Source organism: Odontesthes bonariensis, chromosome 8, assembly GCF_027942865.1.
Source record: "Odontesthes bonariensis isolate fOdoBon6 chromosome 8, fOdoBon6.hap1, whole genome shotgun sequence".
In the NCBI taxonomy this organism is placed as follows: domain Eukaryota; kingdom Metazoa; phylum Chordata; class Actinopteri; order Atheriniformes; family Atherinopsidae; genus Odontesthes; species Odontesthes bonariensis.
This window is the reverse complement of record NC_134513.1, coordinates 5,517,604-5,530,713: the sequence shown is the minus strand read 5'-3', so window position 1 is coordinate 5,530,713 and position 13,110 is coordinate 5,517,604. Positions and strand designations below refer to the sequence as shown.

General features: G+C 40.1%; 1 protein-coding gene across 3 annotated transcripts in view; it reads right to left on the bottom strand.

Annotated features, from left to right (window-relative positions):
• Positions 1-13,110, bottom strand: part of mdfic (MyoD family inhibitor domain containing) — a 118,544-nt gene that overhangs the window by 87,200 nt on the left and 18,234 nt on the right. Inside the window, exon 5 of one of the 3 annotated variants that reach the window (XM_075471413.1) lies at positions 9,492-10,603. The exons of 1 other annotated variant lie outside the window; for it this stretch is intronic. In XM_075471413.1, coding sequence (XP_075327528.1) covers positions 10,353-10,603 — 251 coding nt within the window. In that variant the 3' untranslated portion in view covers positions 9,492-10,352. Of the gene's footprint in view, positions 1-9,491; positions 10,604-13,110 lie in introns of those variants that run through there. One more of the 3 variants, XM_075471415.1, reaches the window with a different exon arrangement.

Genomic DNA, 13,110 nt, shown 5'->3' with positions numbered 1-13,110 from the left:
CCGAATAGCTTCGTACAAGGGTTAATGGATCCTGGCAGTATCTCCAAAATTACCACACTAAAATCACATGCCATGACACCAAACTTCTACAGTAGTACAAATATGGTCTGTACTCACAAAACGATGCATTTGGAAGTTTGAAAATAGTCCAGGAGTTTATTATTATCAACACAAGCCTGATAGCTTTTCTGCTGCTAAAGCTGCGTCAACGTCACTTCCTTGATCTGGGAGCTTCAAAGTAAGATGAGGGTTGATCTACTACTGTAGACAACAAAGCAAGGCTGCTCAATTTCTCCATTGATAAAATAATTTCACAACTCTACAACAAAGTATATGCTATATTCTACATGTTTTTTTTTATGAATTTTTATGTTGTAGAGTTGTGAAATTATTTTATCAATGGAGAAATTGAGCAGCCTTGCTTTGTTGTCTACAGTAGTAGATCAACCCTCATCTTACTTTGAAGCTCCCAGCTCCCAGAGGTGACGTTGACGCAGCTTTAGCAGCAGAAAAGCTATCAGGCTTGTGTTGATAATAATAAACTCCTGGACTATTTTCAAACTTCCAAATGCATCGTTTTGTGAGTACAGACCATATTTGTACTACTGTAGAAGTTTGGTGTCATGGCATGTGATTTTAGTGTGGTAATTTTGGAGATACTGCCAGGATCCATTAACCCTTGTACGAAGCTATTCGGGATAACTCAGTAACTCAGCTGATGTTCAGCCAAGATCGAAAAAAACTGCGGGTGGGCTACTTGGCTGGATATCACGGTTCAAATGACCCCAGGTTGAATTTACTCCGGAGTATCGCTTTAAGTAGCAGCCAGATGTTGCAAATTAACTGCAGTTGATTACAGGATCACGAGTAAGTGTGCGCACCTCTATAAATGCAAATGTTTTAGCAGTTTGCTGTTTCTCAAGCATGCAGGTGTTAACGTTCACACAATGCCAAGGAGGAAAGACATCAGTGATCTTAGAGGAAGCAACTGTTGCTGCTCATCAATCTGGGAGGGATTATAAAGCCATTTACAAACCTTTTGGAGTCCATTTTTCTGCAGAGAGAAAGGTTATTCAGTGGAAAACATTCAGGAGAGATGCCAATCTTCCCAGGAGTCGACGTCACAGCAAGTTCACCCCAAAGTCAGACCGTGCGATGCTCACTAATGGCGCAAAAACCCAAAAGCTCCATCTCAGACTACAGACCACAGTTAGCATGTTAAATGTTAAAGTTCATGACAGCACAATTAGAAAAAGACTGAACAAGGATGGCTTGTTCTCTAAAAAGAACGTGGCAGCACAGCTTAGGTTTGCAAAGCTGCATCTGAACGAACCACAAGACTTCTGGAACAATGTCCTTTGGACAGACCAGACCAAAGTGGAGATGCTTCTTAGCATTGCACCTAGTTTGGTGAAATCCAAACACAAAATATCAGCACAAACACCTCATACCAACTGTCAATCATGGTGGTGGAGGGCTGATGATTTGGGCTTGTTTTGCAGTCACAGAACCTGGACATCTTGCAGTCATAGAGTCCATCATGAATTCCTCTAAAACCTGGTGAATTTCAATTATGTCCTGATAAGGACAATTAAACTGAAAGGGTGTGTACATTCTTTTTTTTTTTAACACACGACTGCATATGCATGATAAGCAAATTATCCAGGCAAAAATGTTTTTTCTATCAGTGTTAGTCATAAAATGAATAATCAAACATCCTCTAACATCTTTCGTTTGTGGCAATTATGTTTTCAAGTGAAGCAGTAACACTAAACCCTCAGAGAACACACATTCATTTACAGTTCAAAAAGTTCTGCTGCAGAAAAAAAAAGAATCACAGCAGATGTTGCAAGTGCACACCTGTAAACTCTCCTCACAAACTGTATCAAATTCCCTGCGGCAGGTGTACAAAACACCTTGCCGGCGTGGAGTTCCCTTTCTTTTAATCTGCGCCGCACACTACGCATCACCACAAACAACCTGTCACCGCGGAGGCATGTTGTTGAACAACGTGTAAACAAAGATGCAACAGGAGATGTGTTTATTTGTAGCAGATGAAACAATTAAGGACAAGTGACAGGCAAATAAACACAGAGGGAAAACATCTGGGGTTTCATCGCTGCTGCTACCACGTTGTTATTGTTTGTGGGGAAAGCTTGCAGAGACAAGCCTAATAACAGAGTCACTGTTTAGAAACGTGCCGTTTAGCAGAATAACAGTTTAACACTTCTGACAAGTCACACTATTTATTTGAAATAGGCAACGACTATAAAGACCAAATAAAAACTTTGCCTTTGAGGATTATTTGAAAAATGCTCAATGAACATTATTTGATCTTGTTTTCCCCTTGTTGTCAGAAAGCATGTTTGTGTGTGCATGTATGTGTGCGGACTGGAAGCCGTGCCTGTCAGTCAAGTTAGAGTCCAATATATTTCCCACAATGGCTGTTGTTATTAAGACCTTGATCCGTTAGTTCTTTCTGCATGGAGGGATATAAGCTGGATGCTAACTGTGTTTCTTTGTCTGGGCGGACTGGCTTGGCAGTGTTAAGCAAAGAGGACACATACAGTACACACACACACACACACAAACACACATCCCAGCTCTATAAACATCCCTTCACAAACCACCATGAGAGCAGTTTGCCATTTGTGCTTGTGTTTATGCCCAATTTCAAGCACTTTTTGGAGGAAACATAAATAGAGTTTGACGTACAAAAAGGGTTCCAGTTGAATCGAGGGGGAAAGAAGCAGAAACAGTTTAACATATGAAAAGGAGAGTGTTATGTTAGAAAGTAGCAAACTTTCTTTGCCGTTTTCATTCATATCATGAAATGATTCACCTGGAAAAAACGCCGAAAAACTGCAAAAGGAAGCCAACTCCAAAGGCTACCTTTAATGCAAAGGAGAAGCTTTTATCCTGAATGAATTTTGATTAGTAAAAGTGCAAAAGACAGATCCAGAACTCCTGCTTTGAATGTGCAAATATCCACATAAAGTATAGCAGAACATGCATGCCTACCAAACAACCTGCCAATCATCTACAAGACACTGATGACTGGAGGCCAGCGGAGTCCTCGTTCAATTAAGTGCTACTAAGAACAAACAATCAAAAGTACTGATTGAGAGACCGCAACACGTCCACGTCGGCAAATGACATGTAACAATGGTGACATCTAATTTATAGCTCAAGGAGCATGTACAAGCAAATAAACAAGCATCCCTGATCCACACGTCCCTCTCAATTTGCCTCTCCCACGGTCCATTGCCTTTCAGATGCAGAGGCAAAAGGAAAATAGAAAAGGTTTAGAGTGCACAACTTTAAGCTGATGTCTTATTTACAGGTCTAAGACTTGTACTGTTGTCTCTCTCTGAAAGCCGAAGCAGGCATCCGTAAAACAGGAAGCTCCCTTAAGACAAGCACACAAACACACCATGAATACTGAGGCCTCAGAAATATTCCACCTGCACATATGATTTAAGATGCCAGAGTAACTAGAGGATGTGAGGAGGGAGGGAATTTTTTTGGAGATGATTGATCTCAGTCTTTTCCTTCCCCTCTTTTTTTTTTTTTTATTCCTTTCTCGCAGGCAGATGTTGGAGGAGTCGTCTTCCCGTGGCAAAGCTCGTGGCAGAAACTTTGAAACTCGCTGTGCCCCCATCCAGGGCTTTTCAAGCTCCAGTCTCGTGATCTCAGTAACTGCCACATGTTATCTTTGCATCGCCGTGGTGACGCCTCCAGGTAACTAGGAGATTAGAAGCAGTCAGAGGCCCGTGTACAGTACAACAGATAAGCTTTAGCAAAAGGAGGTCTTTAAATATTTAAGGTATGAGCCGGATCACACGTAGCATTTCTGGGAAGAGATAGGAACAAAGAATACAAATCTTTCCCTTGGAAATCATTTACATTTCATTGCAGAAGCTCTGTTCTTACACTGATGCAATTTGTGAGTGTTGAATTTGAGTTGTTGGTTACAAAAAAAAAAAGTAGAGAAAATCTGACAGACGTGCACCAATTCCTGCTGGCAACAGACAAACAATAGAAACAGATTTCTTCTCAGTATTTTGAGGCTACTTATAGAATTTTGACGCATGTTGTTTTTACAATGGCAACCACTTCAATAATCTGTGCAGGAAAAATAATAAGCAAACAAAAAAAAAAAACACGTGGCGTCAGAAGCCAGGCTTCTTCGGCCTCTTGTCAAAGTCAATTAGAATTCTCAGGTAATGACCTTATTTGCATTGTAAACCAGGCCTGTGTGTGAGAGGGCTAATGGGGCCAGTACCTGAAGAGATTAATTGAAAGTGACATTAGTTGAACTCTTTTTTTTTTTTTTTTTTTTTTCTCCCTTTGCACAGCCCTCTGAAGGATGGTCTCATCTTATTTTAATGTTGTGCTGCAAGTCTAAACAGCAAAGTCAAATCTTTTCAAACTTGGACACGAGCGAAGAGGAGGGGACGTTTTGATGCACAAGAGTACACAAAATACATGGTTACATTTTTTTTTTAAATGCATAAAAAAGCAAATATGTGTCACGTGCCTAAAAATGTAGGAACAAACAAACATTACCACTTCATTAAATGGTTTGGAATCCATAACGACACAAGTCGCAGTGCAACACTGCATATAATTTTCCCATGTGCTGACAGTTCCTGCATGATTACCTTTAATGACTCGCATAACAATATTATAAAGGTATAAAAAACTAATAACCACAACTGCAGCGGCCGGGTAATGGCGGCTATTACTGAACTTATGGATCGACAACAGTGGTGAGACACAAAAAAGCACATGCAGTCGCATTTTCTTCAAGCTGGAACACAAAAGATTGTAACACGTTACTGACATCCCCTCTTGTGCGGTTTAATTAATCATATTATTCACATTTATAATGTTATCAGTATACAACTCCAAGCACAAATGTTCCCATCTGTTTTTCCTCTCTCGGTCTAAAGCGACAGAATAAGCAGTCATCTTCTCTCGTGGCCGAGGGCAGAAGATTTGATTTTCTTAGCCAAAGAGCAGGAGGGATGGATAGACGGATCTATGGGTAGTCATATGAGGAGGCAGCCTCACTCTAATTTATTTAAAAGTGTAAAAGAATGACCTTGAGATCAGAGAAGGGCAGAATTTCTCCCTGGATGGCAAACAGAAACAATGGAGCAGCCCTAATTGTGACATTACAATCCAGCGCACAGTGAGCGATCAGAGGGGGATTGATTAGAAGGGTTGAAATGTGGAAGACTTTGTGAAAAGGTCATTGCACACTCCACCTGGAGTTTTTTCTAAATTTCCTGCCTTCCACGTCCCCCGTAAATGTGGAGGAAAGTGAGAAAGAAAAAAGTACAACTCCTGCATGATTGCAGACTTTTAAGCACGGCAATATTTTCCCCAACGCATTAGTGAAATAAGATGGTAATTTCCTGGGGTCAGGGTGTATCCAGGCATAAAATGAAGAGGAGAAAAAAGAAAGGGAAAAGAAAGAGGAGACTCTCCTCACGGTTCCTCCTGCAGAGAGGCTGGCATGCAGGTTAATTGAGGGGTTAACAGGAGGTAATGTTGGCAAAAGGTCAGACTGCTGTCCCAGCCAGCAGGAGGTCCCTGCTTTCTGATGACCTCACTGAAAGCTATTGCTCGTGTATTCATGTCGATCCAGATGCTGTTAATATAGGTTGGAACTGTCCTTTACAGATAGAAGACCAGAGAGGGAGTGGAGAACCCAGTGATGTGAGAGGTTACAGACGTGGCTATTAAAAAAAAAAAACTCTCACTTTGCCTCTGCTGATGCTCCCATGAACAAGAGAGAAGAAAGGAAATTCCAAATAATCATTCTTTATGAAGGTTATTTCAGGTTTAGGCTTCAATTGGAGCACAAAATGAAAAATGTATCTTTCTAACAACCCTGTCTGCTTTTTTTTTATATATATATATATATATATATATATATATATATATATATATATATATATATATATATATATATATATATATATATATATATATATCTCAATACTGCAACATTTGTTGCACCAGGAGTTGGTGCAGGAATACAGCCCTTTGAGCAATTGACACTCATCCCAAAGCTTTTTTCTTTAGTCCATCTCTGTACCAAACATGAACACACAACCTAAAAGCATGCCATTGGATACGGCTGTCAACAGCACAGTGGGATAACAAATCATTCCACTCTTACCGTTTAAAAGTGACGTAGATTTCAAGCGACTACTTGGTCCAGGACAGGCTGTCGACCCCAACCAATTCAGCCCAAGAGCAGTTGGAGTAGAAACATGAAGTAAACATATATCATATGCAAAACCATGACTTTAGGAATAATGAGCTCTGGATAGGAAACTCAAAAGGAATTGCCCGGTCACAGTAACAAGTCCAGCATCAACAAAAGTTATCCTCGAGCTCAGGGAACTCAAACTCCGGTCCTTGAGGTTCCGCTGTCCCGCAGGTTTTAGATGTTTCCCTGCTCCAACACACCTGATTCAGATTAAGTGGATCCCTTTAAAAAGATTGTTCAATTCTGCACAAACCAGCTCATGAGGAATCGATCTGAATGAGGTGCGTTGAAAACCCAAAGGACAGCGGCCCCCGAGGAACAGAGCTAGCTGATCATCTTCCCACTAATTGTGAAGCATGGTGGAGGAAGTGTCATGGTTCAGAGATGCAGTCATAAATTCAACCGTGATAATCATACTCAATCATATCACACAGTGCATGAAGACAGCTTGTAACGTTTACCTTGAAGTGGGCATTTCAGCGGGATAACGGTACACAAGCAATTCCAACAAGAGATGGCTAAAAAAGAAGAAATCTGACTTGAAATCCACTAAAATCTTGTTGATCATACGTTTCAGCAAAGCCTGCGTTTGGTGGACAGTTATGTAAAACTGCTGAAGGGTGCAACGCCGGTTTGTGAGTTCACAATTGCTCACCTGTCCATAAAATCTAACAGTAAATCTTGATTACTTAATCATTTGGTCTGTAAACCATAAGAAAAAGTTTTTTTAAAAAAGCAGTTTTAATATACTTATGGACAAAGAAAGCAAGATTTCTTCAACTGTGTAAAGCTGAAACTAGAAAATATTTAGCTTAAATGGCTAAATTGCAATCTTTAACCAAAAATTGACAGACTCAATTTCTGTTTACTAACCGTTAGCGTCGTACTAAATATACTTAAACAAAGTTACATATCACACAAATGGACCATGAAGGAGAGAAAACATACATTGAAAAAATAAAGTAAAACATCAACATTCTTGGTTATGTTTTATTGTAAAAAAAAAAAAAAAAAAAAAAAAAAAAAAAAAAAAAATTGAATTAAGATTCTACATAATGTGCAAAACTAATAAAATAAGCTGTGAATTCAAGGTAAGCAATGGTGCATCAAGATGAAAAGTGTCAGGCACAGCAGAAACCAAAAATAACAGCAGAGTACACCGAGACAGTTACTACATGACATACAGTGCACAGTGAAAATGAGTACACCCCTGTTGAAAAGTAACATTTTGAACAATATTTTAATACACACACAAGTTATTCCCAAAACGTGCATAGAGTAAGTTTAATACAACATCTGTTCAGCTTACAACAGAAAAGAAAGGTCAATAATATAACTTAAATGACATATTTGTCCATTTTTGTGAAATTATGCTGGTGCAAAAGTGAGTACACCCCTATGTTAAACTCCCTGAGAATGGGCCGTGTTGGCCCGAAATGTCATGAAATGAAAAGGCATTAAAAGGGAGGTCATCGTTGTGCGTTTCATCCTTGCCTTACATTGAAAATTTACATTTTGAGTCTGCACCAGGCTAAAAGAGACGTGTGTGAGATTTGACTGAAATCCTATGGAGAGTATCATGATCTGCTTCAGTAGTCACAGTACATGTTGACAAGCATGTTTCTTTTGGTGAAATTCAGCTTCCTACTGTTGATGGCATCCATACAGCCCCAAACCATGTCACTCCCACTACTATGCTTGACTTTAAGCATGGGGCACTTTTCTTTGTACAAATCACTTTTTACCACCACACAGGCTTGACACCATCGAAAGCAAATTTGTTTATCATTGTCTCATCAGAGACAAACAAACTAAGGATATGGATTACTGGAACCATGTCCTGTGATCTGATGATACCAAGATGAACAAATTTGCTTTCAATGGTGTCAAGCCTGTGTGGTGGTAAAAAGTGATTTGTACAAAGAAAAGTGCCCCATGCTTAAAGTCAAGCATAGTAGTGGGAGTGACATGGTTTGGGGCTGTATGGATGCCATCAACAGTAGGAAGCTGAATTTCACCAAAAGAAACATGCTTGTCAACATGTACTGTGACTACTGAAGCAGATCATGATACTCTCCATAGGATTTCAGTCAAATCTCACACAAGTCTCTTTTAGCCTGGTGCAGACTCAAAATGTAAAATTTCAATGTAAGGCAAGGATGAAACGCACAACGATGACCTCCCTTTTAATGCCTTTTCATTTCATGACATTTCGGGCCAACACGGCCCATTCTCAGGGAGTTTAACATAGGGGTGTACTCACTTTTGCACCAGCATAATTTCACAAAAATGGACAAATATGTCATTTAAGTTATATTATTGACCTTTCTTTTCTGTTGTAAGCTCAACAGATGTTGTATTAAACTTACTCTATGCACGTTTTGGGAATAACTTGTGTGTGTATTAAAATATTGTTCAAAATGTTACTTTTCAACAGGGGTGTACTCATTTTCACTGTGCACTGTATTTCTTCTTTTAGATAAATTCTTCACATTATTTATAGTGTTTTTTTGACACTTAAGCCCGTCACAAACTTGCGGTTGTAGCTAATCATAAACATGACAGAGGTTTACTCTCTCTGCTGAAGAGTCTTTCCAACCTCCTTCCAAACCTCACCATGCGCTATTGAGACGAGCCGTTCATGACAGCACATTATCTTTGATGGCATTAAGACGGGACTTTTTTTTTTTTTTTTGGTTACCATTTAGTAAGCAGTACTAATGAGGGCCAGCATTAAGTGTCATCACTTAAACATCAAAGCGGATCTCCAGGACAAGAAAATGACTCTGCTGGCGATTCACCATAAACTCATTTCGAGATACACAGAATTAAGGAACAGAAAGAAAGAAAAAAAAGAAAGAAAAGAAAACTGCCTTTACCCTGCATTAGTTTACAATTTTAACATGACACTTCATGATTTCTTTTTTTGTATTGTAAGTCACTGGGCTTGTTACCCAAAAGCGGCTTATATGACAACTAAGGTCACCATTTTTTCATTCCTTATCACCGCCCTGATGAACAGAGTGCAGTTCAACAAGTCATACATGCCCATGTAAAATAGCATCACACAAAAGACTTGTACCATATGCAGCTGACAAAGCCTGCTCACTGACGGCTGACATTAAAGGACGAATCTCACAGAAAAACATAAGCCGAGCACATTACATGTATTCATACAGAATATCATACAGTGAGTTATGTGGTTAAAAAAAAAAAAAGAAAAGAAAAGTGCTGTTTTTCCAGTAAAACAACAAACTCTGTGATCTGAGATGAGATTCTTTCAAGAAATACAACATTCCGGCACTTGGTAAAATTTTGCAAACAATCATGAGCTTATCAGCAATTTTGTGCAGTTTTTTTTCTGTAACAAGAAATTTCAATTCTTTTTAAACGCGCAGAAGAAGAAAAGTAATTGCATTTCGTCCCTATAACACCCTTATCTTTAGTGTCAAAAGGTAGCTGATCATGCGATGTCCTGAATAACCTTTGAAATTTCACCAGTTTATACTGTTCTACAGTAGATATTTCTAAATGGAAATCTGTGTTGTGAAACTACAGTATACAATTATGAATGTATAAACCGTCACATAAACCTTTTACAGTGTTGTACAGCACTACGACTGCAACCTTAAGTTTATTTGGCATCAAAAACACTCGTATTTGAAATAAAAACAGAGAAAATGCAATCTTTTCTAGAGTGAATGCAACATGTTGGTGCAAAATGACTAATTAGAAGACAGATGAGAGACAACTAGACAGCATTCCTGATGTAACATTAAAACTTTAAGGCAGTCTTTGATAATACTTTTCCGCAATAGATAGAGTACTTGAAATACACTGAAGATTTAACTGACATGGTCATAAGTCTGTAATTACTTCTAGACTGAGCTAAGCTGGTTCTGATGGAGAAGCCCAGCGTCAAAAAACACCAACTATCACTCTTACACACAAACACACACACACACAAGCACGCCTCCATCTTTCTGCTGATTTTAAAGTGACAGCAGCAGTTTCCTTCCCTCTTGTCATCCAGGATCCACCCTGGTCCACGCCATCCACAGCCTCCCTATGTGGGAAAGCATATGCCGCAGCACTCCATGCAGATTTCCAGGCAATCCGAGGACTCGCAGCAGGCATCCATGATGCCACAGTCCATGTCACAGGGGCAGTTGCAGTCGTCGCCCAGGTCGTCGGCGCAGCAGCAGCAGCAGCAGGCCTCCGACGTGCACGCGCCGCACGAGGCCTGAGCCACCACCATGTTGCAAAGTGTCAGGAACTCGCAGAAAAGGCACGCCAAGATGCAGTGCACGCAGCAGTCTGGGTCCAAATCAAGCCAGCCAGTGTGACAAGTTGTGAAGTGACATGAGTATGTGAATAGAATAAGAACAAAAACAGAAATATGAAGCACACCAAAAAAAAAAAATTAAAATTCTCCGTAAGAAATCGAAATGTAAATCTCCTGAATTCAATGTTTACCAGGATGAAAGAAAAAGCAGTGAGTTAGAGTGAGTCCGTGAGTGACGCATGCTGACAGAAGGCAGAGCATGCGTTTAAAGGGTTAATGCCAAATATGGGTGTTTAAGAAAATAAGGAAAATTCTAAGAAATGAATTCTTCCCCCGCAGCTTGGATTAACAGACAGTTAAATAATTGTGGCATTATCATGCAAAATGCAAGATTGATCAAACAAAAATGATTAGCAAAGTCCAAGAATCTCACCTCTGCAAATAGGTGAATTAATGGCACCTCTGATTAACATTTAACCTCACCACAGCCGCTCTCTGTGTGGCGAGTTTCGGTTTGTTGTTTCACAGCAACAGGGAGCTCCCCTTCAAGTTACTAATGTGCCCATTAAATATCATGAATCTGGTGTTGAGCTCCTAAATTGGTTACGCGTTTCATTAAAATGCTACGACGCCGGTTTGAATGAGCAATGAAACGGCACAAATCTAAAGTTTCCAGGGGAAAGTTTAGCTTACGCTACGTGACCAAAAGTTCCAGAAAAACAAAGCTCTCCGTCAAACCCAGAAATTCAGATTCTGTTTAGTTTTTAATAAGATGTTGATGACGTCTTATGTTCTTATGTGTGACTTCCTGTTTGAGATGGCTCATACTCAGAGAGCAGTCCCAGATATTTCTGACATGTTTTCAGTTGGCGCTCGTACGCAAGCTGCCCTGGCAGCGGAAGTGAGGGATGTCAACATTCTGATCGTTAATATAAGCTATGTGGATCTATATTTGGATCATGGACGCATTGTTTTGAAATGTACACACCTTAACTAATTTCCTCCAAAGCATTTTCCTTCACTTGCTGCTGCTTTACAACACGTGTTTTACTATATTAAGTGGGGGAAAACATGGCTTCCATCAGATTGGCCTTATTGTTTCGCTATCAAAAAATTCAAGTTAAAAGTCCAATAAACAACACTTCATACAGTTAAGTGTTTCATTAGATAAAGAAAAATCAAAGAGAGATCTGACTTTTACTTCTTATGCTGCCCCTAGGAATGATGTAAAGGTCAGGGTTGTTACCCTGGTTACCGACTGGGAAATCCAACTTCCAAGGCCATCATTCATTTTTTTTAATTTGTTTTCATTTTTCCTCGTCAGAAGTCCAAGTTACCAGCGTTCAATGACAATATGAGAGTCCAAAAGACCCAAGGAAAGGGCCTGAGTTAATTGGACTCTGCTCTAATGTCTAAACATAATAAGCAAATAAGCCTGGAATATCCTTTATGCAACTTATGTGAACGGGAATACTGCCATATTTAGAGTGAGAGTCAGAAGCTGAATAGTGTTGTGCATGTAAACCAGGCCACTGAGAGCAGGAGAGGAGATGGATCAGAGAGCAGGCAGGATAAAAGTGACAGATTAAGGTGTCTCCTTGCACCTCATCAGCAGCTAGTTCGATAGTGTGAAAACACTGCATGAGTTTTTGAGAGATTAAACCTGCAATTTCATGACTTTTCTCTTTCTATTGAAAGATTAAACTTAAAATGAAACACCTATTTGGGTAGCAGCTTAAAATAAAAACAAAGGACACAAATAAGGTATGAATGCTTACGGTTTAGTTTCTCGTTAATCAAGCTTTTCCTCACTTCTGTTCAATCCAAGTGACTAAACCTTGGTAAATATTAAAGCTCTTTGTAGCAGTCTCCTTTTTTGGATCCAAGGCCAGTGCAGCACCACTGCTTTGGAGCGTTAAAAAGACATGATGTGGGTAGATGCAGAAAATAGCATTACAAACAGGGTGCATTTGCATAACTTTCATCAGCCCATCTTGAGCTGTCAGAAGGGGCTGTTACTGATTGGGTTAGAGGGACAGCAAAAGGAGCAGAGTGTGGAGGACGGACCGGGGAGGCACGCTGAGGGCCGCTGAATGCTCATGTTTGATTAATCAAAGTAGTTTTTTTTCCTAATTTTGCAGTGCTGAAGGCTGCAGAGCTGACCAGAAGCTCTGGCTGACTGCGATATAAACAAGGTGGAGAGGGGAACGTGAAATGAGAAAGTGTGCGCGTACGTGCCTGTGAGGGGGCCTGAAGTTTGAACGCGTCTTATCCTTATCTGAAGCCGTAACACTGGCAGTGATGGAAGATGCATGAGAATACATCCTTCACCACTGAGCATCTGAGGTAGACATCCAGTAAACTGGGAGCGAGCAGATGATTTGTTTCATACACAGCTAAGCTAATACCACACTGTGATGTTTACTGCGATGTTCTGCTGTCTGAGTGCCTTCCAGAGAGAGCAGTGAGCCCAAGGGGTGCTCAGCGGGCGCCCAGAGTTAGCCGACACATCAGGCTCCTTCTTTTCTCTTATCGAGTG